We start from the raw sequence: 27,504 nt of genomic DNA, 5'->3' as shown, positions 1-27,504 counted from the left end.
TTGTGTTCTGCTTGCAGGCTTGATCTGTTTGTTGTCGCTGTGGTCTAATATCGAACTGTGTATTTGATGTTGTGTGCAATTGTGTTCATAAAAATCTTACTAAGCACTTTGAACGGAGAAGCTGTGAGGTAAGGTTTCCTCTCTTCCCTTCCCCGCCCCTGCAGGTTTTAGAAGAGCTCTGGCAACACCGTTCCTTTCCAGTCTGAAGTCAAATTGTCCTGAGAGCCTAATAGCACAGTGTACTGCTTCAGCACATGCTGAGTCCCTGTTGTTTACAGGTGTCACCATTTTCTCATTAAAGTAAAAATGGATTGTAAACTCAGAAATTACTTCTGAATGAATATTTCCAAGTAGGTCACATAAACGTGCGATTATTAAGTTCCCATATAATTTCAGTTTCAGTTGGTTAATACCGTTCTCTTGCATCTAAAACACGACAGGCTTCCAAATTGCAACAGTAGTTGATATGGCTCCAACTAATTCTGTGTTTTTTTATTGCTCTCACTGGAAATGAGTACATGGAAAAAAGAGTTCCGTAGTCTTCTAGAGGACAAATACATCCCCTTCAAAGAGTATTTCTGTATCAGTAGTATACGGATTTGAAAGAAGGGTAATGCTTGCAAGTCCTGCTAGTATAATTAACTTCTGCTGCTGGAAAAAACCGTAAAGATGGCCGTTAAAAATATGAGCTTGGATATTCAGCACTGCTTTATTTTAAAAAAAAAAAAATCAGCTTTTAAAATGCATCCTGCAGATGCTTTAGTAAGCCAGCCTCAGGAGTTCAGTGTTGTAGCTGTGTGGTACATGAGGATTAAGCAGTTGACAGCAGGAAGACAGGTGAAGCGTGTCAGCTTTCCGAACTAAAGGATGAGCCAGAAGCCAAGGGGGTTTCAGACTTAGTATCTATCAGTATTTTTTCTTATTACTACTCCTGTATTTTGTTGCTTAAGCCTTGGTCCCTGGGGCTGTGACTAGATAGATAAAGTACTTTGCCGAGCGGGCTGTAAACTTCTGGATCTTTCTGCGGCGGGAGGTTGTGAAGGCAGACGGTATCATCAGCTTTAAAAATGGATTAGACAAATTCATAGACGGCACGCCTGTAACCAGCTACTGGAAGGATTACAGGAGGCTGTACCAGCTGGCTTCTCCAGCACCACGCTGAACACTGGGGAAATACTAGAAGAAATGGCCAGGCTCATGTGCATGAGCTGGGGACAGGATGCTGCGCTAGACGGGCCCCTGGCCTGAATCAGCCGAGGATTTATGATGTTCATAAATTTAGCTTTAAAAACAAGAAAGCCAGCCAGTTGTGAAATGGATGGTGCTGAACGCTATACCCCAGCAAATACCGCTTTTTCCTAATTTCATTGCTTTCATGCTGTTCGCCTGACTTGCTGGGCATAGTTGCATCTGTCCTGTACCACTTCACGTACTCAAGAAGTCGGTTTGGGGGGGTGGGGGTGAAAATACACTTTAGAACGCCCCATGCTTTCTTCTGTATGTCTAGCGCGAGCACTGGTGATGGCTGTTCTGCTGATCAAAAGGCTGCTGAAAGGTGAGGAACAGCTTTGCATGAATTGCCGGCTTGGCTAGTGTTTGTCGTCTTTAATTTGCCCAGGCCACTAACAGATCTGACCCAGCTTTAGTTGTCATAAATAAACATGTGTAAATCTAAAGTTCTTCTGGAACTTCCTTTAAAGCCTTCTAAGCAGTCCTTGGAGAAATGAATTTTGTCTGGAATCTGAGGCTCCCTGGGTGCCTGCCAGTCCCGCGAATATCTTAGCGTCCGATAAGGAGCCGATGGGCTGAAGGGGTTACGAGGAGCAATAGCTCAGGAGGAAGGAGGCCTTTCTTGCCCGCTGCTAGGTCGGAGTAGTGCTGCAAGCGTCGGTTGGCGGTAGCGGGACGGAGCTGTGCGGCTGAGCGAACTGTTGGCGCTTCCAGTAGAGCTGGGGCAGAGCAGGGGGAAAGAATTAGTGCTTTGTGCTTGGCTGCTTTGCTGAGCTTGGGAGAACGCTCTTCTCCGTCACCTCTGGCTGTACGGATCAGTTGTTTCTACCTGTTAAAATCCAAACCTGTGCTGCTTTGGAGAGACCCTGGAGGTACAGTAACTCACATGAAAACATGACTTTTAAACTAGACAAGTACTGAATCCAGATATTTGACCTGGGAGTCTAATGGCCCTCTTACTAGAAGTGGGACATGAAGCCAGGTTTCCTTAACGTCTTGGAAATTAGGGAGTTTGGTTTGAGCTGGGCACTGCTGCGTGTGCTCACGAACACAAGTGCCTTCAGGCGCTCCGGTGTGCCTTGCTGTCCCACCGCTCCCGGCCTCGGTCTGGGAACCCGTAGAAACTGGTTACTAATCATAAAGACGTGAAATGTCACTCTCCTTTAGTTGCTTTATTCCCTCTCGTGCCTTACGTATATTTTTGGCCTTTTTACCAGGTATTATGTTTAGAACTGCCTCTGACCTGGATAGTGTGGCCTTTGCAGTTATTTGGGGTCAGATGTTGACAGCAGTTCCCAGGTGGGCACCCTGCCCAGCTCCCCCTTCTTTCTCTAGTTACGCTCACAAGAAAACAGAACATCCCCTTTAATTTAATTTGAAACATTTTTTTTTGTTTGTTTAAGTGCATTTGAATGGGAATACTCGCTGTGAAGCAAAAAGGCATCCATGCCGTAACCTGGGGTCAGTAGCTGCCATGTTCAGAGTTTTTCTCTAAATGCACTTGGGACAGAGTCAAGGAGTTTTCCTGTAATTTTTCACTGTGCTGGTTTTGCCCCCCTTGTTTTTTTTAAGAGGAAATTACTTCTCTTCTATAAACTCTTTTGAATTACGAGCTGTCTTTCCTTTTGACAGCAATATTATCTCCTTTGTTAAAATAATGTCTTTTTAATAACCGAGATAAGAAGAGGTCTTAATCCAAGCAGGGAGTTGGTTAACTATTTTATTCCCTGCTCTACTGTACATACCGAGCTTGATGTTTATCTTCGTGTCGTTTTGAGTTAGGAATTACAAAAATTTTAGGCCTAAATAAGGGGAATTTACTCAGAGGTAGCATCCTCTAGTATACGTTTGCCAAACGCCTGCCTACATGAAATGAACTGGTTTTGTTCTTTAGCTTTCATGCTCAAAAATGGTGGGTTTTAACACTTCAAATTAGAGGTGTTTTCCCTTCAGTTGGTCTGTATAGCTGCTTGAAGATGTAGAAGGCAAATGGTTTCAAAATTACCTGTTGTACCTGTGCCCATAACACCAGTGGGGGGGAAATAATGACCAGAAAATCTGTGTGTGCCCCCAAAAAAATAATTTTTAGAATTTATTGGAAAATTTGTTAGAAAACCTAATCTGCTTTAAAGCATGTTTCCTGTTAGTTAATGGGGGGGGAGAGATACCTACATGAAGATTGTCATCACAAAGTCTATTAAAACTAAATTTCTCTTACTGTATCGTTATTGCTTCGTGTCTAAGGGCCTTTCGCTGTAAATGAAACTGGATTGTCAAAGCAAATGCAGGAGCAGAGAAGCGTCTGTGTTACAGGCGGCTCATAGCAAGATACACCAACCGGTACAAAAGATCTTGGGCAGGGGGGAGAATCCCTTTAAAAAAGATGCTGCAGTAAGAAATAACACAGCATGTGGTCCAGTTAATTTCTACTTGGGAATATTGTTGTGCCAGCGAATATTACTGTCCATCAAGGGCTTAGATACTGTTAGCTTTAAATTTGGGTTGTCGCTCAGTTTTATCCGTGCAGTGTTTATCGTAAGCGTATAGAGAGTAGTATTGGCTGTTGGGCATCAGTTGTTCGTGTGAGCTGTTTCATCTCAGTAGTCAGAGGTTTCTTTGCCTTGCTCTGCTTTTTCCAAAACACGTCGCTGCAGACACAGTGGGAGATTTTATTTATCTCCTGAGACTATTTGCAGACTTGCTGAACGAGCCTGTTACTTTAAACGGATTGACCCTTTGACTAATGAGTCATGATTTTCCGGTGCTTAAATACTAATCCAAAATGAAAAACCAATTGGCTGCTGGAGCTGTGGGCTGTTGGTTCCAAGTATTTAATTTCACTTTACTGTACCTATGAGACTATGGTTGCTGAAGCTGACTGGAACGTGAGTCACCTCAGTTTTCTGCTAGGGGTTCATATATGACTGCGAAAAATGTTTCCCTGTGTGTGTTGTGCTTTTATGTGTGTAGTTCTGTGCATCTTTTTTTTCCTTTTTTATTTTTTCTTAGGGACTTTAGGGAAACCAATTTAACAAAGCATATTCTTAGCATCTGGGAATTATACTGATTTATCTGTAGTATAGCATTTTCTATTCAATGAGTTATTTTTAGAGGCAAATAGTTGGGTTACTTTTTAAGTTTTGACCCATCTTATCCACATGAGTGACAAAAAAATTCAAGAGGCGTCTCTGTTAGTTACAGGATGAAGAACGCAGACGGCAGCAACAGTTGGAAGAAATGCGCAAGCGAGAAGCTGAAGACAGGGCCAGGCAGGAGGAAGAGCGCCGACAGCAAGAGGAGGAGCGGACCAGAAGAGAGGCTGAAGAAAAGGTGGTGGTCTTCTGAGCGCTGCAGGGGTTCTTGCAGGCCTCTCCTCTTTAGCCTGGCCAGTAACAGCTCCGTGTTGGCTCAGCCAGGGGTTAAACACGCTAGCCCTAGCGATAACGGTTGTGGCCCAAGGCGTCAGTATATCCAATAGAAACCCAAAAGTAATTAAACAGATACCCCATTTGCGGCGCCGGGCTGACTTACGGCAGGAGCACGACCGTAGGCTCACCCGCTGGAGGTTTCTAGCAGAGGCCAGGGCTTGCCTTCAGGGCTTTTCCTGAAAATTATGGCAGAAATCAGTTACCTCCTGGTTTCCTTCAGCCCCCAACGTGACTTGCCTACCTCCTTCATTGTAATGGCAGAGTTAGTGGTGCTGGGTTTTGTTGTGCCTCAGAGACGGCAGTAATTGTTTCATATGGAGAGAGAGAAAGAAATAGGAAATACAGTGGAGATGAGTGTACTATATTGCCTTTTGTGTCTGCACTATGGCAGTGTCGTGGTTTTGGCTGGGACAGAGTGAGTTTCCTTCATAGTAGCTGGTAGGGGGCTGTAGTTTGGATTTGTGCTGGAAGCAGTGCTGATAACACAGGGATGTTCCAGTTCCTGCTGAGCAGGGCTTGCACACAGTCAAGGACTCTTCCAGCCTCTTGTGCTCTGCCGGGTGCACAGGAGCCAGGAGGGGTGGGGGCACAGCCAGGAGAGCTGACCCAAACTGGCCAAAGGGATATTCCGTACCATATGACATCATGACCAGTATATTAACTGGGGGAAGCTGTTGTGGTTTAGCCCCAGTTGGCAACTAAACACCCCGCAGCTGCTCGCTCACTGCCCCCACCCCAGTGGGGTGGGGGAGAGAATTGGGAGAGCAAAAGTAAAAAAACTCGTGGGTTGAGATAAGAACAGTTTAATAATTAAAATAGTAATAGTAATAATGATGATGATAAGTAGAAAAATATAAAGAAAACAATGAGAGAGAGAGAAGGGAAACCCCGGGGCAGGGGGAAGTGTTTGGCAGGTGGTGAAAGGCTGCATCAGTGCTGCCAGTCCCCGAGCTGCGATCGCTGCTTCCCCCAGCCAACTTCCCCGTTAATATACTGGGCATGACGTCATGCTACCGGGATGCTCAGGGGCTGGAGCGTCTCCCTTGTGAGGAAAGGCTGAGACCTGGGTCTGTTCAGCCTAGAGACGAGAAGGCTGAGGGGGGATCTCATCAATGCCTATAAATATCTGAAGGGCGGGTGTCAGGGGGATGGGGCCGGGCTCTTTTCAGTGGTGCCCAACGCCAGGCCAAGGGGCAACGGGCACAAGCTGGAACACGGGAAGCTCCACCTGAACGTGAGGACAAACCCCTTCCCTGTGCGGGTGCCAGAGCAGGGGCACAGGCTGCCCAGAGAGGCTGTGGGGTCCCTTCCCTGGAGACATTCACCCCCCGCCTGGACGCGGCCCTGCGCCCCTGCTCTGGGGGTGCCTGCTCCAGCAGGGGTGGGACGGGATGAGCTCCAGAGGGCCCTGCCAACCCCCACCAGTCTGTGATTCTGTACGGAATATCCCTTTGGCCAGTTTGGGTCAGCTCTCCTGGCTGTGCCCCCACCCCTCCTGGCTCCTGTGCACCCGGCAGAGCACAAGAGGCTGGAAGAGTCCTTGACTGTGTGCAAGCCCTGCTCAGCAGGAACTGGAACATCCCTGTGTTATCAGCACTGCTTCCAGCACAAATCCAAACTACAGCCCCCTACCAGCTACTATGAAGGAAACTCACTCTGTCCCAGCCAAAACCATGACAAGGAGGAAAAGGATTGGTTTCCAGAAAGGAATTAAATTCAGGAGATGAGTCACTATGTAATGAAACGGATACTAAAAATTCAGGCTCCTAGGTTCGTTCAGAACATTATACATGAATGTGAGAAGTTTATTGTTCAAGACTGGAAGACAGAGTGCCTCATTTGACTCTCAGCATGTTTGTTGAGACCCTCTCCTTCCTAGAGAAGGAACAGTTCAGACTGAAGACTTGCCTGTTAGTTAACAATGACTTCGGAACAAAGAAAGAGGGCTAGCTTTTAATGTTGAGAGAAATTTCATCTTAGAAGATTGAGCAATTATATTAAAAAAAATTATCCCAAACCCTTAGATATATTCACTTTGTTAATTTGCTTTGTTAGATTGCTTTCAAGCTTGGTTAGGCTGTTTTCCATAAGCACTATGGGTTGATGAGTAGAAGAGGGTGGTGTTAGGTGAGAAGTGAGGAAGGTGTATCTGGACTGAGGAAAGTATTTGAAAATGTACTGTAGGAAGTTGGGGGGGTGGGGGAAGGGGCAACCAAAAAGAAACCAGTCAAGGCTTTCTTAATTTCTGACAGTGATGCAGCCTGGTTTTAGAGAGTGGTACCTGGAGATGAGTTTCATGTCTTTGCTCTAGATGAACAAGATCAGAATTATTATTGTTTAGGATAAATGACTCTCAACGTTGAGCAGATAAGCAGAGAAGGGGGATTTTCTTTTTTTTAAACGTATGGTTTAAAACCAGAAAGGATGGTTGTTCAAAATGTGATGTATTCCCAGCAGGAGTTGTACTCTGCTTAGACAAAAGTTTTTTTTTTGTAACATCTGGTTTCCAAATACAGGTTTTAATTAATTATTAAACTACTGAATAGACCCTTGTATTTATTTACAATGTGGCTAGACAAGAGCCGAAGAGAACTAAATGATATTTAGTTTAAAACAGTAAAAATCTTTTAAACTGGAAAAATACATAGAAGATACTTCATGGCCTTTAAATGGTCAATAGTCTCATATAAATATCATTAGCATAGCTTATTTTTGTTTCTTAGCAATATTTTTTAACAAACAGTTATTTGATGTCGGGATTACAAAAGTTCTTTGTAATTTGATTCTTACGTGAAAGTAGTTTTCCTGGTGTTATACTAGAGGCTTTGTTAGGAGTCATCTATTCCAAGGCTCTGTTTATGAATTTACATTGTATAAGCATGCAGCAAAATTACAGAGTTCCTTTTTTAAGAGGGTAGTTAATTTTAGTTATTTCCCTCTCCCACAGGTTCTTTACAGCCTTAGTAAATCTACCCCTTATTACCTGTAGTTACATTTTGAGTAATATATGCTGGAATTGCCCTTAGTTCACACAGACAGCCCTTGGTTACCAGAGGCAGTGGTAAATCTGGCCGTAACAGCATCGCTGTGTTACAGGCCAACTGCTGTTTCTTTCATAGCAGTAAATATCCCTCGTATGAGTCCATATAGATGCCCTGCTTATCACCAGAAAAGGAGACAAAAAAGAGACATTTGTAGTTCGGTGGTGGAAAACTTAAATCTCTCGTAGACAGAACTGTCCTTCTGACCACTGTGTTTCTGTTTCCTCTGGGCTTGCAGAGGCGACAGGAAGAGGAGTACTACAGTCGCTTAGAGGCTGAAAGGCGCAGGCAGCACGATGAAGCAGAACGAAGATTACTGGAACCTGACGAGCCTGGTCTGTACAGACCTCCGCTTCCACGGGAATATGAACTCCCATCCCCAACCCCTTCATCTAACGCTCCTCCTCCCCCACCTCAGCGAAACACCTCTTACCTCAAAACACAGGTCCTCTCCCCTGACACGATTTATACTGCCAAGTTTGTTGCATACAATGATGATGATGAGGAGGAGGAGGATTCCAATCTAGCAGGTCAGGATAAGTACTCCAGCACAAGAAAATCTTATGGTGACTTTCCTCCTGCCACCCTTAAGCCACAGCAGCCCTCCCGCCAGCCTCGCCCAGTTTCAGATGGCCTCTTTCTTTCCAACTCATTCCAGCCATCTCCAGTCAATGCCAACAGTACTACTGCCAAAAAAAGCCAGCCCCAGCCCCCACCAAACAAACCGAGTTTCATCCATGCCAGCAGCTCTAAAGGTAGACACCCTGAAATCAATCATCTCTACAGAACTATCCTCATGTTTTCAACTCTGGTGCTGTAGATCGAACCTCTTACTTTGTGATTTATTTTTTTCCCACTTAATCGCTATTTTCACTATGGTGATCTAACTTAAATCCTGATATTAATATGAATCCTCCAATTTTTAATTGTTTTGATCTCTCAAATTTCCTTGTTCCTACCCAAACTCTTCAAAAGCAAAAATTCCATCTTTCACAGAATGAATCAGAAATTATTTTAACCGTTGCTCACCTGCTTCAAAGTACTGTTGGTTTTGGCTTTCATCCTGTATCTTTCAGTGATTTGTTTTGTTTGACTGACCACTGGTTACTCAGGGCATCTGGAAATGCACCTTTCTTGAACACAGGAAACCTCTTCTAATGGGTTCATGGACAGAGCTTATCCTCTGCTTTCATTATTGGTACCAGGGCGCTCTCTTTTAATGGTGTGTGCAAATGGCTTTTAAAATGACCTTGGTAGACATAGTTCTTAAATATCCAAGCACCAAGAGACCTATAGGACATGCAGTTAGTGTCATGTGTTAGACGCCATTCCTGGACTTCTGATTTGTACAGTGCCGTTTCCTTGCAGAGAGACAAAACCCCTCAATTTCATCTTAGTGCTTTTTGCCTTCATCCTTCCCTCCTCTTTTGCACCCCTGTACTTCTTTGTCTCCCCATCTTGTTTCTTTTATAAGTACAAGCGGGCAACCGTAATGGAGTTTAATTTCAAGTAGAGCTCCAGTTGCTAGTGACTTCGGCACTGTATTTTATCTGCAGAGAACTAGTTTAGCTATACTTGTGAATTCAAAGCTAATTCAGTCCAAAGTTCCATGCTAAATTTTGTTTTAAAAACAGCTGTCTGCGTAGATCTCACTCTAATACATCTGCAGTTTATTAATGAAGATTTTGTCTTTAAATAGTAGCGTCCCTACACTTTTCTTCTGTATTCTTCTGAAGGCAACGGTGGCCATGTCATTCCCCTAGTTTGTTCTTTGTATTTGTGCTGGAAGGCGTCAAATGCCTGGCAACCAACTCCAGCTGATCAAATCATCCTTCAGAGGGTAGCAAGTCACCCGAGATAGCAAGGGAAGAAGTGTTTATGCTGGCTTCTAGCTGAATGGCGAACTTGTTTGCTGGATTCAAGCCTCAGTGACAAATGTGGAAGCCTACAATCAGGTATATCCCCGATCGCCTTCTTGGCCACCTAACAAATTATGAAAATCACTTTCTTTAATCAGAGGTGTGGTGTGCCCTGGCCATAGGGAGCATTCGGGCCCCAGAATAGGTTCCATCTATTGAGGGCACTTCTAATCCAGCTGCAGTAGCGCGTGAGTCTGATTCAGGGTATGCATGAAGCCGTACAGGTGCATGATACGCTGAGCTTCCTGTCCGCATCCTTTTCAGTTAAAGCTCAAGTCATTGTTTTCCAGCAAGGCGTCCTTCCCTTTGCAGGGCAAAGGAGTTCCTGCTACAGCTGGACCGCGTCTAGTGCGGAAGAGAAGCTCCGCACAGCACTGTGTAGTTTAATCCTGCTGCAGGGACAGTAGTTTGGCTCGGTTATAATTACTGTCCAGCTGATAGAGCTGGTGCTTAGTGTCACTGTCTGGGGTGGGTACAGCACCCAAGTTGCACCAAAAGTATTCACACTGATAGTCGACGAAACGGGAAAACAAACCGGTTTGTTTACGCTGGTGTTGCCTGTGCGATCTCGTGCTGCACAGTCCCTACGGATCCTGCAAGCCTCTGTCGCTCCTGTCTGCCTCTGTCGCAGGCTCCAAATCTGAAAGGAAGGTGAGGGAAGGTTTTAGCTTTCCAGTGTGTTGTCGTTAGACTGGAGTACAAGTAGACATGCCGCGCACTGCCTGCTATGGGCTACCATTACAGTGCGAGTAATTCCCTGGAGCCTTCCGACCGTGCATGTGGAGCCTGCTGGTAAACCCACAACCAGCGATCCCGAGTCACGGTTTTGTCAGGAGGACTCTAGCATTTGAGCGCCTTATATCACACAGAGTTAAAGTAAGATTAAAGAAAGACAGGAAATAGGTGGAAAAGGTTCTCTTCAACCACTGTGACTATGTTGTCAGCTTGCTCTCAGGAATATTCTGAAACAGCAGGCTTCTGACATGAAACTTGTGCTCACTCTGTACGGAATTTCCGTTCTTTCAAAGGACTGGCTTTTTGTAGAAATTCTTACTTGAAGCTGACGGTAAGAGAGTGTAAAACGGGCCTTCCGTCACAACACGTAGGCTTCCAAAGGCCTGTGCTTCCCTTCCCTAGTTGGCACTTTGAAGGCTGTACCTGCAGTGAATCCAGTAACTCTAGAGCCATCAGTCACTAGTTGTCACCACCACTCTTCCTGCCTCCCATCATCCACAACCCAGAATGCTGTTTCATATGTAATTGCATTTCCCAATCCTGCTTTCTGTTAATTTTCATGGGAAAATGAACGTCAGGAAAGTGAAATGTTCAGTGGTACTTTTTTGTGTGTGCGCATTTGTTTTTCCTGGAAAACAATCAGGACAACCTACAAAGTTAGGGTTTTGGTAACCGTTAAGGAATATTGTAGAATGATGCTTCGCCTTTAATAACCTAATTCATAAACCATACAACTAATTCTGAATACTCTTATTTCGTAATTTTTAAAATAGCCATGAGAACAGGTTAACTTCACCTGATTGCTCAAGCTTCTGTGAAGACTGCCTGCGTAACGTACAAAGCCGTTTGCACAAAATGCAGCGTTCACTGTGCAGTTTCCCATCTCCCATCTCGCTGACTGTTACATCGCTGTCCTTTGCAGCTCTTTTCTGTTCTGAATGTTAACTCTAGTAAACCACGCTTCTGCAAATTTGGCTCTCATACCTTCTTCCACCGGCTCTCTTAAGACCGCTGGGTCTTGTCAACCAACCAGTTAAAAAGCCAGCGCCCGAACCACAGCCGCTCGCCTAAAGCGGGTGGAGGTGAGGAGCACAGCATGCGCGTCCAGACGGCTCAAAGCAGCAGTTCAGACTTGCGTCTGAACGGGGGAAAAAAGACCTTCGCGTGTCTGGTATGATTCGGTCTGCTACAAATTGGTGGTGGAAACAGTTTAGCTTACAACACGCTAGTTAAATTGGCTTGTATGTTCCAGCCTCGTGCATGTCTCTTACTGAATATTGAGGAGGTGTTACATGTACCGGTGGAAGAAGCAAACATTTCCCTCTCTACCGACGAAGGTTCACAAGACATAACGTGTACAATATTGAGACCAGAACTGTCTGGAGACAAATCTGAGTATTGCGCTGACTTATTTTTACTCTCTTCCTGACAGCTATTTAAGAGCATGTGGTCTTAAATGCAAATTAAATTATTAAACTTCTTGATTGGAAAGAAAAGGTTTTGTCTTGTGCCCTTTAGAAAGAATTAATATGATGTGTAAAACCTGTGTGTTCCGTCAACTCAAACTGAAGGTGCAGTGCTGCAAGATCCCTGCTTGAAATTCAAGTTGAGGGCAGGGAGTGATACAGTTCGCTTAATCAGACTAAACAGAGACACAAATTCTGACCCTGCTGAATTGCAAAGATGGTATATACTAATCTTGCTTCAAGCCTCACAAAGAGAGCAGCTGCCGCCAACTGATTTCCTGTGGAGCTTGTTACAGGATAATGAAGTGTGTTGCTCTTTCCGCCAGCCTCCTTGAACAACTTCTCATGTCTGTCTTACAGTACGCCGTGATGCAATAAAGGCCATGAGTTGATAGGAGCTGGACAGCCTAAACAAAACATATTCCAATTCAAAATTAGGAATAAAAAAATTCCAGCTGTTATGAGGGGGCATGGAATTTAGTAGTACTAGGCTTAAGTATTCTACAGGTCGGATGACCCTCTAAATTTATTTCTGATTCTAGTTTGAGATTATTTCTTGGAAGAAGCACTGCACCTTTTTGAAGAAGTACAGTGTAAAACTTCTGTGTTGTAACTGCAGTTCTTCAACTTCCTTTTTCTTTTGCATAAGGAATAAATTCATACACTGGATCTACAGGAGCAGCTGTTGGGGCCCATGAAGTTTATCGGGATCCAAGAGACAAAAGATCTAAAAGGTAACATGCAGGAGCCTGTTAACCTTTATAGAGCTGCCTTGACTAACTTCTGCAATATTTTCTGTTGTTGTATCTCTGTGGGCTATCCAAAAATTCTGCAGTTGGCACTAGAGGGTCTTGGGTTACTATAAAATACAAATAAGGGGATTTGAAGTACTACTTCACAGCAGCAACTTTCAGTGCTACAACTGAGTAAACTCAGTAAATCATTATAAATTAAAAACTTCTACTGTTCTAGGTGTATTTATCAATCTGAACAGTACCTCTCAAGTGGGATTGGATTCTTAACAAATTGGTAATAAGTATAAACATGGCCAGGCTGGAGAGCTGGGCCCAGGGGAACCTCAGGGAATCCAACACGACCAAGCGCCAGGTCCTGCCCCTGGGGAGGAACAACCCCCTGCACCAGCACAGGCTGGGGGGGACCTGCTGGAGAGCGGCTCTGCTGAGAAGGCCCTGGGGGTGCTGGGGGGCAGCGAGGTGACCCTGAGCCAGCACCGGGCCCTTGGGGCCAAGGGGGCCAGCGGTGCCCTGGGGGGCATGGAAAGGCGCATGGCCAGCAGGGCGAGGGAGGTTCTCCTCCCCCTCTGCTCTGCCCTAGTGAGGCCACACCTGCAGGGCTGTGGCCAGTTCTGGGCCCCCCAGGTCAAGAAGGGCAGGGAGCTGCTGGAGCAAGGCCAGCGCAGAGCTGCCAAGGGGATCAGGGGCTGGAGCATCTCCCCTGGGAGGAAAGGCTGAGAGACCTGGGTCTGTTCAGCCTGGAGAAGAGAAGCCTGGGGGGGATCTCATCAATGCCTATAAATATCTGAAGGGCGGGTGTCAGGACGATGGGGCCGGGCTCTTTTCAGTGGTGCCCAACGCCAGGCCAAGGGGCCACGGGCACAAGCTGGAACACGGGAAGCTCCACCTGAACATGAGGACAAACCCCTTCCCTGTGCGGGTGCCAGAGCAGGGGCACAGGCTGCCCAGAGAGGCTGTGGGGTGCCTGCTCCAGCAGGGGTGGGACGGGGTGAGCTCCTGAGGTGCCTCCCAACTCCCGCCAGTCTGTGATTCTGTGATACGGCCTCTATACGTTAGTGGCAAGCTTTACTCCATAGCATACTGAGGATGTGGCTGGGCTTGGTTAGGATTCTGCAGAAGCTGTTAGGCCAGTTCCTGCATTTTAAAATGTAGTTAATGTTTCAGTGGAGTTTGCCGAGACCTCTTGGAGCTAAAAGTAAAACCTCTTCTGACAAGAAACTGAAATGGATATTAAAGCTTCGTTATAACGAGAGCTAATCACATATGCATTGTTGCAGCTACAGCTGAGAATGATTTGACATCTTCCCTAAGGTGGTCAGAAAGATGTATATGACACTTGGTTTGCTCCAAGGGTAGGAGATCAGTGCAGGAGCTTAGGCAACGATTATGCTCAGAAGCTTTTCCAGTATAGAAGGAAACGCAGAGGTGTCGCAGCCGCTGCGGCACACCTCGTACTAGTAGCTTTGTTTACCAAGACATAAAAGCTTTGTATTCCAGTGCTGTTTCCTAGACACGTCCGCCACCGAGAGGTTTGCGGATTTAGCTGTAACAGCAATGCTGTGCTAACATAGCCAGGGCCTCGGTTTGCACCTGCGCTGCGCTTTGAGAGTCGGCAAGCAGGTTCGTTCACGTGCCGGAGACGGCTCGCAAGCCATTAACTTGTCGAACTGAGCACGGCGTCAGAACTAAGGGGGTGTGCGGGGAACACAAACCTTGCAGAACACTAAATGGAGAAACTTTTGCTGTAGTCCAAAAAAGCTACCAGTCGGTACGTGCCCCTAAGAAGCACTATGTTTAAGGATCGTAGATAAGAATTATAACAAAGACTTGGGTTTTTTTTCTCCCTTTACAGTCAAGATGCAGATTTACCTGGAGCACCAGAAAACTTGACGTTCAGGGAACGCCAACGACTTTTCTCACAGGGTCAGGATGTATCGAACAAAGTAAAAGCTTCTCGGAAATTAATGGAACTGGAAAATGAGCTGAACACAAAATAAGCTTAAAGCACCTTATCAGATGTAACTGAAGATCTCTGAATTGAGGGATAGAGATGGGGGGCACGCTACTAATGAACGGAACATGAATGTTTTCTGAAAGGAGTGACTTTGATTCCTCTGTATCCAAGACTGTTAATTAAGATTTAGAGAAGTTGCAGTAGCAAGAAAACTGATTACTTTTCCAGGAGCTTGTGGTTTATACAATGAAAGCACTGTAAAATTTTAAAGATATGAATCACGTGAAGGTAACTTTTTTTCTTCTTCTTTCTTTCTTTCTGTTCTGGGGGTTAAGTTCATGTGCACCAGACCAAGTAGCACTTGTCAAAGATAAGTTCTGTTTCCTGGTGTTTTACAGACACACTTTTTTTTTTAGCTGCTGAGCAGAGAGAGTAAGAATAGCTTGAACTGCCTAAACTAAGCTGTGCACTAGAAATTAGTATTTTAGGTTGTTTGAGAAGCAGCCAGTATCTGGGTCACCTTAAATAAGACTTCATACGTGAGTCTGACGTCTCGTATGGCGTTCAGACAGTGATCGGCATATCGATACAGATCTTACCGTTCGTACTGGGATAACACACATTCTGTAGGTAGAACCTTGGAATAAAAACATTTCTAGTCCTTTGTGTTTTTTGGGTCTAAAATGGTTGCGTAAGAATTTATCTGTAGTTACGGAAAAATCTGTCTGTTGATGCATCCCCGCTACATGTGCTTCAGACTTTCAAAAATGTGAAGGTAAAGCCTTTGGATAATTGTTTTATTAAAAATTACATAAGCAATAGAGAGCAGGCTACGCTGGCGGCCCTTCCTCAGTTAGGACCAAAAGGTCAGTGACCTGTTAAAGGCGGGGAGTGATGATTCCGGTTCCGAGGGAGCGGAACAGATACGTATGTTTTCTGAGGAAGGTAGGTGAGAAGTTACGAGGCAATTAGGCAAGGAGCAGTAGTGATAAGTCTGCTGTTACCAGTTCGGCAATATCTTTCTGGTTTTTGTCCTGCGGAGAAGTGGCCTGGCGTGTTGGTGTGAAGCCTCAAAGAGAGCGCTGCTGGCTGGGAGCGGGCGCGTTGGTAACGGGCCTGGGCGCTGGCAGGGAACCACCTCTGCTGCCGCTGAGGAGGCAGTGCTAGCGAGCTGCTCTCCGCTCTGGCTGGCTTCGCTGGCAGCCTCTTACTCTCATACTGAAAATCTTTGTGGCAGTTCAAGCTATTTTTTTTTTTCACATTGCAATAGCCTTATTTAATTTTAAATTGTTAATCTTCTTCCTCCCACTGTTTCTTCAGCTATGCGTATGTGGCTGATGCTGTTGGGAATAAGGACCTCATCAGAGTTTTTCCTCATTGTGTGATGTTAAGACGATATATATTGTGATTCCAAACAAATTTTCTATTTGACAAAGCCCTTTACTGGCTTTAGATGATTTTTTTTTTCCTGTATCATATTGTTCTCTTATAAATATATATTTAGGGAATTGTGCACACTTCCAAATACAAAGGGGTAGACTTTCACTGCCTTAGGAAAGAAATCACTTTTAATAAGAGTTGTATGATAAATAAATGCAAGTTAATGAAAATTGGAGTGTAAATATTTTTTACATATTTCAGGTTTCTTATTTGAAAGTGTGCTTTTACCGTTTCACCTGTTAAATATGAAGTAGAAGATTAAACTGGTTCAAAGTGTTAATGAAGGATCTGCATGCTTGCTATGTCTGTTAATCAGGAAAAGCAAGCCTCTCCCAATTCATCTTGAGAACACTAGCAGCCTTACAGTGACAAATTTTTCTTAAGGAGAGAAAACCTTATGCTGTGGCTGAATTCCTGTTGCTGCTAGAATCTGAAAAAGGCTTAGCAAAAAAATACCTTATAACCTTCAGTCGAGTGGATTTGGCCGCTATTGGGCATTCGGGTCAAGTGTGAATATGTGTAAAAGTGCTTTTCATATTTGTCTGTGCATTATTATGAAAAACATCAAAACTGCTGTAGTTTCCCATTTCTACTGTATTTCACTTGCAACCTATTTTTAATAAAGTTTGTATTGTATTTAACTTTGTATTAAATGTTTTTGTTACTTGATTCTGCATTTGTAACGGCATCATCATGCACCAGCGGGGCTCCTGTCAGTCTGTTTTGCCTTACCTGTCCTTTTAAAATACATTTACAAGCAAAGTCAGTGTATCTCATAGTGAATAGGCGAAAACCTCAAATTCATTTTACATGGAGAATCAACAAAGGAAGCCAATTCTCATTGATCAGAGAGGAGAATTCTGTGGCCTACTGTTGTTCAGTGTCTGTAGCAGTGCCTTGAAAGAAGAAGTGATTTTTACAGCTTAACCAGGAACTTGCAGAGCAGTAGATATCGGTGGGGTCGATGACACAGGCGGGTCGTACTCTATTTTGTATCCTCCTTGGGTGCAAAGTTGTACTTCTAACAGCGAAGAGGAACCTCAAATGGAGCTTCTTTCGGAAAAGCAAACAGTATTACAACCAGAGGCTCCAATGGGATTGCTGTGGTTGAAAAGCGATCGGATCTCTTTATTTTGAACATGATGACTTTTTGTCAAATCTCTGAAAAAAATCAGAGTTTGGCTGCCCTGGAAGTGTGGAGAGGTGGACTGAAACTCAGTGGGCAGTTTTGAAGGAAGGCAGGGTGAAAGGCCTTTGGAATGGTGGCACCTCTCTTTCGTCGTTGGGTGGATGAGGTTCGATGACTTGCGCCTTGATGGGAGGCAGCAGTGCAGTTGTGCGCAGGGAGGGGAGCAGGTCCCGGCGGTAGCTGAGCCTCCACTGGAGCCACCCACGTCTCTTCCCAGGTGAGCTCCTCGATGGCTTGCGTTGTGGGGCCTGCGCTCTGGAATGCTCAGTCACTAACGAGGACAGTCTGGATTTTAGCATGGGGGGGGGGGTGGGGGTATGTAAGGGCAGGGAAGAAGCTAAAGGAACCACAGAAACGGTGGTTTCCTTGCACAGAACGGTGCAAGGAAATGACTGCCAGGACCTCAAGGCATGCCTGAGGGGAATTTTTAATCCGTGTTTTGAGTCTGGAGCTTTTGACTGTGAGACTAAAGAAAAAGAGCTTTTAATGTAGAATGTGTAGTCCATAATAGATATCCCGTTCACTGAAATAAACTGTATACCTGATCATACAGATCGCTCTTTGTAGGTCAAGCGAGGAGTACATAAGCAGCAGAACAAACAAGACACTTCTTCACCTCCTAATTCACTTAGATAACATGGAAATCCTGACAAAAACTGAAGGTAAAAAAATTAGTTTCACCAAGAATAGTCTTGGAACACACATAGTAACTTGTGTATTTGATAATAAGAGTGGGAAAACCTTTGGCTCTTCCTCCTGTTTTGTCAAATGATAGTGGTGTCTCAAAGGGTCAGTTAGCAGCTGTCTTGCATGGAAGGCAAAGCCTCACCAATTAAAAATCTGGAGTCAGGGAGTCCTTTCCCAGCTGTAACAGCAGGTGAGCTCCTTAAGGAGATCAAAGGCAAAGCACCTGCTTGGAGAACCAACTTTGCTTAGTAACGATGTTTGGAACTGACCTACAGTTTAGGAAGTAGCCTGCTAAAAATGTGGAATGAAATATTTACGCTTCACTGAGCAATGTTTTAGGTCTCAAGTCACTGCTGAGCGTGGCAAACGCGCTCCCATACGGGCCGTAGAAAGCCCGCAGGCGCTCGCAGTGAACCCTGCGTGTTTGGCACAGGAGGGGTAGTGTCCCTCTCTCGTGGTGTTTTTCCCAAGTGCTTTTCTACCCATTTTGTTTCCAGCAACTGCATTTGGGAAGGCTGTAGCGGATGACTCGTATCGGAATGCTGAAGCTGGGACCTCATTAGTCTCGTTGGTTCCGCTCCTGGGGTTAATGTGAAATGCATCGGAAGGATTCCAGACAATGCTTGCGTAGTAGTGTCTTAAGATTTATAATCCTCCACAGTCTTTCACCGATGCTAAAATTAATAGAGTAAAATGTGGGTTTAGGCAATTTCATCATGTTCCTGGCCCTCTGGTTTCCCCCAAAGGACCTGTAATATGGCAGGGCTCTGCATTCACAGAGGCAAGATGGGATAAAGTTCGTAGAAGTTTGGGGGGAAAAAAAAACCCCGAGATTCTTCAAAGCAGAGAATTGGGTGTAGAAAGGCATGCTGGAACTCAGCCTTGCAGCGTTTCCAGGAGATAGCTGGATTTTCTGCTTGTTTCTTGCCTCGATCGCACCAACACACTGTTTTGCTCCCTGCCTGTCAAGCAACTTCTCCTAAGCTCTGGAAATAGAAGGAAGTCCCTGAAGGAGAATTGCTGCTGCTCTGGTAGTCACAGCTCATATGTGGGGTTTGGTTTGGTTCGGTTTTGGATACAGATGGGACTGAGCTTTCAGTACTATCCAACTTTGAGGTGTGCATAGAAAAATGACTGAATAAGAGTAGTCCAGGGGTGCTCAGTTTTAGGTTATTAGTTTAGAGTGATAGTCTGTTAAGTCTTCTCTGTTACAGCCCACAGAAACCAGATTCTTAATCTCATCCAGAGTGGGGAAACCCACAGTAGGGGCAAGATCAACCATTGGCACTTCAGAGATGGTCCTTCTGAGATGACATTATGTTGGAAAATAACGTTGTTCTGACTTGATTGCTGCTGCAGGCTAAGCATTGCATACACAAATCACAGCTTGGTGTCAAGAGTTGAGTCGAACCCTCTCGGGCTACTAAAACATTCTCCCCAAAATAGCTGATGTTGATAAAATCCTGTCTCACTTATTTAGTGCCAACCTCTTTTGACACCCTCAGTATTGCCATTCTTAGGAACTCTCTTTCTTTTTTTTTTTAGCATAAATCAATTTGTTAGTTTTCATTTTTCCACCAATGCAGAACTCGTCACAAGGACCCACTGCTGAGGGGCTTCCTGTCAGTTTGGTTTTTTTAAAACTGAGGCTAGAGGTTATGGGAGGAGGTCTCAGTATCATGGAAGACAGTTGACAGCCCTGCACAGAGAGGTTTGCTTTGGTCTGAGAGAGATGGGCTGCATCTGGATTCCCCTGTGAAGGGGCTGGTGCCAGACATGGAGAGATCGACAGCACATTTGCCACGTTCAGCAGACAGTAACTTGAAACTGCTGTTTTGCAGGACTGGATTCCTCTGTAATTATGATGTTGGCTTCAGTTTCTCAAAAAAAAACCCAAACAAAAAAACCCAAACCAACCACCTGTAGTACAAAACCAATGTTATTTCCTACTTCCAAGAAGCTGACATGTTTCTATCTGGCACTTTCAGATTTAGTAGCCAAATGGTATTCAGACTGCTTTCAAGATAGTGTAGATAATGTTAATCGTTCAGTGCAATGCAGTAGGGCATTAAGTAGCATTACTAATGTATGTCACACACTGGCCTTGGAAACCTTAGTATGAGACCCCCAGCCACAGCCCAAATGACTAGCTCCTGTCTTGGGCAGCCCCTTAGGCTCCCACAGCAGCTGGCCCTGAGGGCTTTGTCCATCTCCTAAGACTAGCCCTAGGCACTGGCTTTGTTCACAAAGCTACTGAAGAGTTGAGGTTGGAAGGGACATCTGCCTATCATCTAGCCCAGGGTCAAAGCAAGGCCAGTGTTTGACTAAAAAAAAAAAATTCCTTTTAGGTTTAGAGGGAGTTTCATGTGTGTCAGTTGTGCCTATTGCCTCTTGTCCTGTCACTGGGTACCACGGCAGACAGTCTAGTTCTCTTGTCGTTATATTGACCTGTCAGGTATCACTTGGGTCACACCAACCCCCGGGCAATGCCCCAGGCCTGGGGCAGAGGGGCTGGGAAGTGCCTGGCGGAGAAGGCCCTGGGGGGGCTGGCTGACAGCCGGCTGGGCATGAGCCAGCAGTGCCCAGGTGGCCAAGGAGGCCACCAGCCCCCGGGCTTGTGTCAGCCCTGGTGTGGCCAGCAGGAGCCGGGCAGGGATGGGGCCCCTGTGCTCGGCCCTGGGGAGGCCCCACCTCGAATGCTGGGCTCAGGTTTGGGCCCCTCGGGACAAGAAGGCCCTTGAGGGGCTGGAGCGTGTCCAGAGAAGGGCAGCGGGGCTGGGGCAGGGTCTGGAGCACAAGTGTGCTGGGGGGCGGCTGAGGGGGCTGGGGGGGTTTAGCCTGGAGAAGAGGGGGCTGAGGGGAGCCCTTCTCGCTCTCTGCAGCTGCCTGAGAGGGGCTGGAGTGAGGGGGGGGTCGGTCTCTGCTCCCAAGTCACCAGTGACAGGATGAGAGGGAACGGCCTCAAGCTGCGTCAGGGGAGGGTTAGGTTGGATATTAGGGAAAATGTCTTCACTGCAAGAGTGGTCAGGCATTGGCACAGGCTGCCCAGAGAGGTGGGGGAGTCACCACCCCTGTGGGGTATTTAAAAGATATGTAGACGCAGCACTTCAGGGCATGGTTTAGGAGACCTGGTGGTGTTGGGTTGATGGTTGGACTTGATGATCCTGGAGGTCTTTTCCAACCTTTATGATTCCATATTGGTCAGATCCACCTCAGCCTTCCTCACTCACGCTGAACAACACCCAGCACGCTCTGTGTAACAGATGTTCCCGTCCCTTAATCTTCTTTGTGGCCGTTTCAGCCTTAGGCCAGCCGCTCGGGGATAAGCCCTGCAGCCATGAGGGGAGCTCTAGGCTCCCTCCACCTCCTCCTCCTCGCCCTAACGGTCGCGGCTTGCCCAGCCAATGGGAGCGCTCGCTGATGGGAGGGGGTAGAAGGCGGGGTTCCTGTCACCGTGGCAACCGGTTTGACGCCCCGGCTGTGTTTCTCATTGGCCAATTTAAATCCCTGAGAGGGTTGGGGAGGGGGGGGCAGAGGGAGGCCCTGGCCTGCCTCGCGCGGGAGAGGGAGCGGGAGGACGATGCGGCCGCGGAACCGGCTCGACCTGGGCTCCGTGCGGGAGCAGCGCCTCCGGCAGCTGGAGCAGCGGCTGCGAGTGAGCCCCGAGCCCCGGCGGCGGGAGGGATGGGCAGGGCTGTGGGGAGGGAGCCGGCCCGCCGCGGCCCGCGGGGGGGTGGGGCCTATGGGAGGGCGTGGTCTGTCAGGGGCGGGGCCTCGGCCCGCGCGCCCCTCTCCTTCCCCCCTTTCTCTGGTAAGAGCGTGTTTTTCCCGCTTCTCCAGCGACCCGGAACGCGGCAGGAGGTGGTTTTGTAAAGCAAAAGCAGTTGACCTTTTGTACAGGTGTATTTCCACATAAGCAGGCAAAGTGGCAGAAAGGATAGGTAATCGTGGAATATTCAGAGTTTGTCCTCATTTTTAGGTGCTGGGAGGCAAGAAGTGTGCTGAGGAGACGGGGGGTGGGTAGGCCCTTGATTCTGGAAGGTAGGGATAACAGAGGAATGTAATAAAACTGTGATTAACAAAATAACGTTCATCAGGTTCGTAATTGTTTCATATCTGCTGTTGTGGCTTTGGGTGGGTTTTTCCCCTAGGCCAAAGAAGAAAGAATAGTTGTCCTGGAGACCGAAAATGCTGCTCTTCATCTGAAACTTGCAGAGGTAACTATTGTTTGCTTTTCCAAAAAGAATTATTATGAAAATAGAAGAAAAAGACACTGAAACTTGCCTTCCTGCTTTTCAAGTTTTGCACTCTTTACTTGTTGGGGAAATCTAGGAAGGGATTAAGGCTCAGCGTTTAGTTCCTTTTTTGACCAGCAGTAACGACAGGCTGATCCAGTAGCTGGAAGCTGACGTGCATTTAAATAATTGCTGTTGGTTTAAATCTACAGAAGTGAACTGAGGGAACAGCTCTGCCAGCATTAAACGTGGATTATTGTTTTCTGCTTGCAGGGGAAATGTTTGCGCAAAAGACACGGGTAGATTTTGAAGGAATGCTTTTTAGACATAATTAGGCTGATCCTTTAAAAGGGCCTATTCATAGAGGGCAAGGAACACGTTTTATTACGGAATGTCTTCGTAGCACTAGTGTTACACTCGCGTAGAATGAGACAAGGCGCTCTTGCAGAAGCCAGTCCCAGAGCACAGAGCAACAACTGGCTGCCCTCATTTCCTTATATCCTTCTACAGAAGGATATGCTGTTCCTAGACCACTATCAAAACAAGGAGCAGCCTGCGATAATGTTTGGGGCCTTCAAAGGTAGGATTTCAGAGGTGTACGGAATTCTGACTATTGACCTACACCGCTGGACCAGAGCCATCTGTGAGTATTGGTTGTGGTAGAGACTATTGGCCCCGTTATGGCCAAGAGTTTCTAAACTGGGCTGAATCATTAAATGATTGGGTGAGCTCAGGAAGGCAGTTTGCCCTCCCTGTGGGTTTGTTAGCACCTGTGGATAAAGCCGGGTTTAGCATTTTTCAAAGCCTGACTGGAAGCAGATGGTACATCTGCAATGAGTTTTGCTAGGTATACAGAAGAATACTGTAACTGATTCTAGGAAAACCCTTCTATTATTTTTGTTCTGCTTTATAATATTTACCAAAAATCTTAAGTATTTCAGCTGGTTTTATTTTTACTCTCATAAACACAAGAAAGAAATTATTTCAGTCAGCGAGGTGCACCAGATATAGGAAGCAGTTATCTGAGTATTAGATAATGAAGCCTTGATTTCCAAATGCAGCGCTGTTTCAGTTCGCTGCAAAAAGTGCCGGAGGGCACGAGCACCTAGACACGTGAGGAGGTGACGGTGTTACCTCCGTCAGTTAGAAACAATGTCAAATAATTCGTGGAAATGCTTTGTAATCAACCTTGCACCGGTGTTTCTATTTAGGAGGTTATTTAAAGACTTTTGCTTCTCCTTGGTTAATTGTACCCAGCAATCTGAAAATATGAGCTAAACCGACATGAAATAGTTTTACCTTAGTTGATGAGTGTCTCTTAAAAAGAATGCTAATTTTAATTAGATTAATTCAAGGTTGAGCGATGTTGCACCGTATCTCCCGATATTTCACCAGCTACGCTAGTGAAAAAAGCTACTGCCCTCAGCTGTCAGTCACTGACTCTTCAGATCTGCTGGCAGAGCTGCCTGAACGATTGAGCTGTAACAAGTGCAGTCACAGTAACCAGGGTAACCAGAAGGCTCATTCTGAACTTGTGAAAGCTAATTGGATTTGTTTGGGCTGAAATGAGAGAGGGAGCTTTAGAGACAAACTTATGAGGATAGCCACAAATTGGGATTTGCAGTGCAAATGTCTGTCTATAGGTTGCATCAGTCTAATAAATACAGTGTCTCTTGCTCTAGACCTTCCCTTGCTTATATCCTTGAGACAATCATAAATGTCAGCACTGCCACTGTTGTATGCAGCCTGGTATATTATTATCCTAGCAGCATATTGTAAGGGTTGTCAGTGACCAAGTCAGATTCTTTCTCAGTAGACTTGATTGGCCCATTTGAAAATGCGTTTGTCCACCTGCACGCCCCTTGCTTTTGCTCGCAGCCCTTGAGGTCCCGATCCTGCTGCCTTCCATACCTATCCCACGTCTGCCAGAATGGATCCGATTGCAGGACTGAGATTTCACTTTGGAGAACACTATTAAGAAGTTCAGTTTCAGTTCTGTTTATAGACTATAGAAAGTTTTACGGTCGTTCTTTTTGCTTCTCATGCATGAGCACAAATTCGCAAGGTCTAGCATACAAAAAATGTTGATGAATGCTAAAACTATTTCAGTGCGGAAAACCTCAAAACCAAGGCAGCCTTTGCAGTAAAGATAAACTTGATAGCGGAAGCGAAGAGAGGTTGACTGCAGTGAAGATAGAATTGGCCATTCCGCTTTTATTGCCCATGTTGAGAAAAATGGGGGATTCAGGGGGAACCTGTGCAGATGGTGGCAAACGTATTCGATGTTTAAAGTAGGTTTTAAACAGCTTAAGCTTATTCAGCAACAAGGCTTGAGTACTGCAGTTGCTTATATCTACACTTAACTTTTCACATGTGACCAGAGATGCTAATTCTGGTGTGCTACTTGTGTGCATTTTTGTCAAGCATGTTCGTAAATATTGAGTCTGAGTAATGTGAGTCTCGAAGATCCTCAGAATAGAAGAACATGTGAACGCTGTATAGAATTGGAATGAAATCAAACCCGTTATGTGAGTAGATTTAGATCTTTCATGTTTTTGTACTTTTCTATGCTCTGTTAATTTAAATAACAGGGATCTGCAGTAACAGAATTTATGGCCTGAATAAAGTAGGAAATAAGCCTGTGCTAGACACAAGTGCAGTCCAGAAATAAGGAAAGGGGCTGTTAGTACTGGTTAAGGAACGATAGATGTCAACAGGTTGCAGGGGGAACTAGGTGAAGACGTTGCTGCTCATTTCAAGCACCAGGACTGCCAGTAAATGACAAAAATGCAGTGTTGAATGTAACACAGCTTCTGTCATATTGCGGAATTTCAGAAGTACTTTACAGAGATTTCTTTTTTGTGTTTTTGCTTGTAAATATTTAAAGTTGCGCTATTTCTATTTTCCTTTTAATCTGGATATCTCAAAAAAAATTTGGCTGTAAAATTTGCTTTTGAATAATAGGTAATTTTCAATTATTAGAAAGCATTCTTCTCCACATCCTTTAAAAATTGGCGTGGCTGCTTTGATCTCGGAAGATGCAGCTTAGTGCTTTACTGGTACGGTTTTACACTGTTGCAGCTCTCCTGTACGTAACGGAGTCAGTGTTGGCAGGAAGCTAGAGCGATGAACGCTGCACTGGGGGCTGTGTATTCCCGACTCCTTCAGCGCTTTAGCAGCTAACACATGTGTATGTGTGTCCTCGTTCTGATCACGTCCTTTCAGAGAGCTTTCTGCATTAAATGGAATTATCAGAAGACACAAACCAGCTATGTAACCAGCCCGTTTCGCTAAGTGAAGGCACAGTTTTAACTGTTTCGATCCACTTCAATCCTACATAAGGGATTTCAGGTACTGCAAAAGCATTTTAGTATTCTGATGCTGAGGTTTACCACCCTAAGGAGGTAGACTACTGGGATGTTAGCCAGCTACCTCGTGGTGATCTGTCATGTGACTCAGAAAAAGGTAAAAACAAAGAAATGATGTGTTTGCAAATGTTGCCTGTAATCAGACAGCTGAGTTACAAATGTTTACAGGGACAAGGGGGCAGAATGCAACAGAAAACATGAGTGCTTAGAAGTTATTGTTTTGGTTTTGGTTTTTTTAAACAGTATCAAGGGTTGGCTGGAAGAAGCACGGGCGAAGTCCTGCAGCTCTACTCTGCCCACAGCCAGCAGCAGAAATTGCAGAGGAGTTCTGTTGTATCCCAGCTGCACGCAGCAACAAAGGTAAAGACATTTAGTAATAATGTAGGCATAATCTATGCTCTAAACATTTACATGCTTATTAAACATAGTAACCCCCAAAAAAGGTCAGATATGAACCTGATGCATGGCTTTATTTTATTCACAGCAGTGCATGCAGTGAGGTGTAGCAATGCCTGAGTTAGCTTCAAATTTATAGTGGTTTTGCTGCAATAGGCTGATGTGCTGCAGAGCTTGTGAAGTGGCTGCTCCTGAGCTCCAGGGTCTTATGTACAGGCTACTGTCAACATCCGAGCTAGATATTTTTGTAATCAAAACTTTGAAATCCCTGATTTGACCATCATATAGACATCCCCTATAAAAACGTAACTGTGATATACTTTAACCCGATAGGCAGATCCTTTAAAAAAACATTGGAGAGCTCCACTGACCCACGAAGAGCTCTGCTCTGGCGGCTCTCACAAGAGGGAGTAGTTTGCTGTTTGCTCACTCAGGCTGTCTTAATTTTGCATCAAAGAGCCTGGAACTGTTGTACCAGTACCAGTATCATACTATTCTCCTTTGTTGAAGTACTTATTCCTTAAGTTACTCCATAGAATAGTGAGTTTCTTTCAGGGACTCTAACAAATGGCAGCTTTTCTTGGGGCAGCACTGAATGTCTGCATAAAATGAATCACAGAATCCCAGGCTGGAAGGGACCTCAGGGACCATCTAGCCCAACCTTTCTGGGAAGAGCCCACCCTAGACAAGACGGCCCAGCGCCCTGTCCAGCCGACTCTTGAAGGTGCCCAACGTGGCCGAGCCAACCCCTTCCCTGGGGAGATTATTCCAGTGGTGACTGTCCTCACTGTGAAAAATGTCCCCCTCGTGTCCAATTGGAATCTCCCCAAGAGCAACTTGTGTCCATCCCCCTGTCCCCTCCATGGGACTCCGTGTAAAAAGGGAGTCTCCATCTTTGTAGCTGCCCCTTAAGCACTGGTACGTGGTGATGAGATCCCCTCTGAGCCTCCTTTTCTCAAGGCTGAACAAACCCAGCTCTCCCAGCCTACCCTCGTATGGCAGCTTCCCAGCCCTTGGATCATCCTGGTGGCCCTTCTCTGGACCCCTGCCCACATCCTTTTTGTATAGAAGGGACCAGAACTGCACACAGCACTCCAGGTGTGGCCTGACAAGCGCTGAGTAGAGCGGGATAATGGCTTCTTTATTTCTGCTGGCGATGCCCTTTTTGATGCAACCCAGCATCCTGTTGGCCTTCTTGGCCGCAGCAGCCACTGTTTGCTCATGTTGAGCTTTCTGTCCACCAGGACCCCCAGGTCCCTTTCCACAGAGCTGCTCTCCAGCCAGGTGGATCCCAGAATGGCTGAAAAGTAACTCAGGAAATAAATCTGATTCTTAACAAGAGGGATGTAGCTTAACTGTAACATGCTTGGACTAGATGGTTGTTCTAGGTCCCTTCCAACTGAACTATTCTGCTCTATTCTAACTACAGCGGTTCTGCTCCGTAATTTTTGCGGTGGTGTTTTACATTTTAGGTTAGCTAGAATGGCAGAACTGCTTGTGCTGCGATGCCAGTGGGCTGAGATGGGTTACCATCAGAGATCAATGGATGTTAAGAGAGCCAAGCTCTCCAAATAAGTAACGCTTTGTACCAGGCTGACTAATGAAACCTCACAGTGCTTCTGTGAGATAAGGTATTGTTACGTTCATCTCACAGATGGCTT

At 45.6% G+C, this 27,504-nt stretch overlaps 2 protein-coding genes across 36 annotated transcripts in view; both read left to right on the top strand.

The window, feature by feature from the left end:
- Positions 1 to 16,609, top strand: part of AFDN (afadin, adherens junction formation factor) — a 137,060-nt gene extending 120,451 nt beyond the window's left edge. For 12 of the 33 annotated variants that reach the window (XM_075089603.1, XM_075089602.1, XM_075089600.1 and 9 more), the window contains 4 exons: positions 4,426 to 4,560; positions 7,938 to 8,454; positions 12,469 to 12,553; positions 14,427 to 16,609. In XM_075089603.1, the coding sequence (XP_074945704.1) occupies positions 4,426 to 4,560; positions 7,938 to 8,454; positions 12,469 to 12,553; positions 14,427 to 14,571 (882 nt within the window). In that variant the 3' untranslated portion in view covers positions 14,572 to 16,609. Of the gene's footprint in view, positions 1 to 4,425; positions 4,561 to 7,937; positions 8,456 to 12,468; positions 12,554 to 14,426 lie in introns of those variants that run through there. The other 21 variants (XM_075089611.1, XM_075089619.1, XM_075089606.1 and 18 more) reach the window with 11 other exon arrangements.
- Positions 16,610 to 21,385: 4,776 nt separating this feature from the next.
- Positions 21,386 to 27,504, top strand: part of KIF25 (kinesin family member 25) — a 42,756-nt gene continuing 36,637 nt past the window's right edge. Inside the window, exons 1-3 of one of the 3 annotated variants that reach the window (XM_075089621.1) lie at positions 21,386 to 21,499; positions 21,996 to 22,061; positions 25,691 to 25,807. In XM_075089621.1, coding sequence (XP_074945722.1) covers positions 21,425 to 21,499; positions 21,996 to 22,061; positions 25,691 to 25,807 — 258 coding nt within the window. In that variant the 5' untranslated portion in view covers positions 21,386 to 21,424. Of the gene's footprint in view, positions 21,500 to 21,995; positions 22,062 to 24,528; positions 24,608 to 25,690; positions 25,808 to 27,504 lie in introns of those variants that run through there. The other 2 variants (XM_075089623.1, XM_075089622.1) reach the window with 2 other exon arrangements.

The sequence above is a fragment of the Phalacrocorax aristotelis genome, chromosome 3 (assembly GCF_949628215.1).
Source record: "Phalacrocorax aristotelis chromosome 3, bGulAri2.1, whole genome shotgun sequence".
NCBI lineage: Eukaryota > Metazoa > Chordata > Aves > Suliformes > Phalacrocoracidae > Phalacrocorax > Phalacrocorax aristotelis.
Note: the sequence above shows the minus strand (reverse complement) of the source record. Positions and strands in the feature narration are given on the sequence as shown.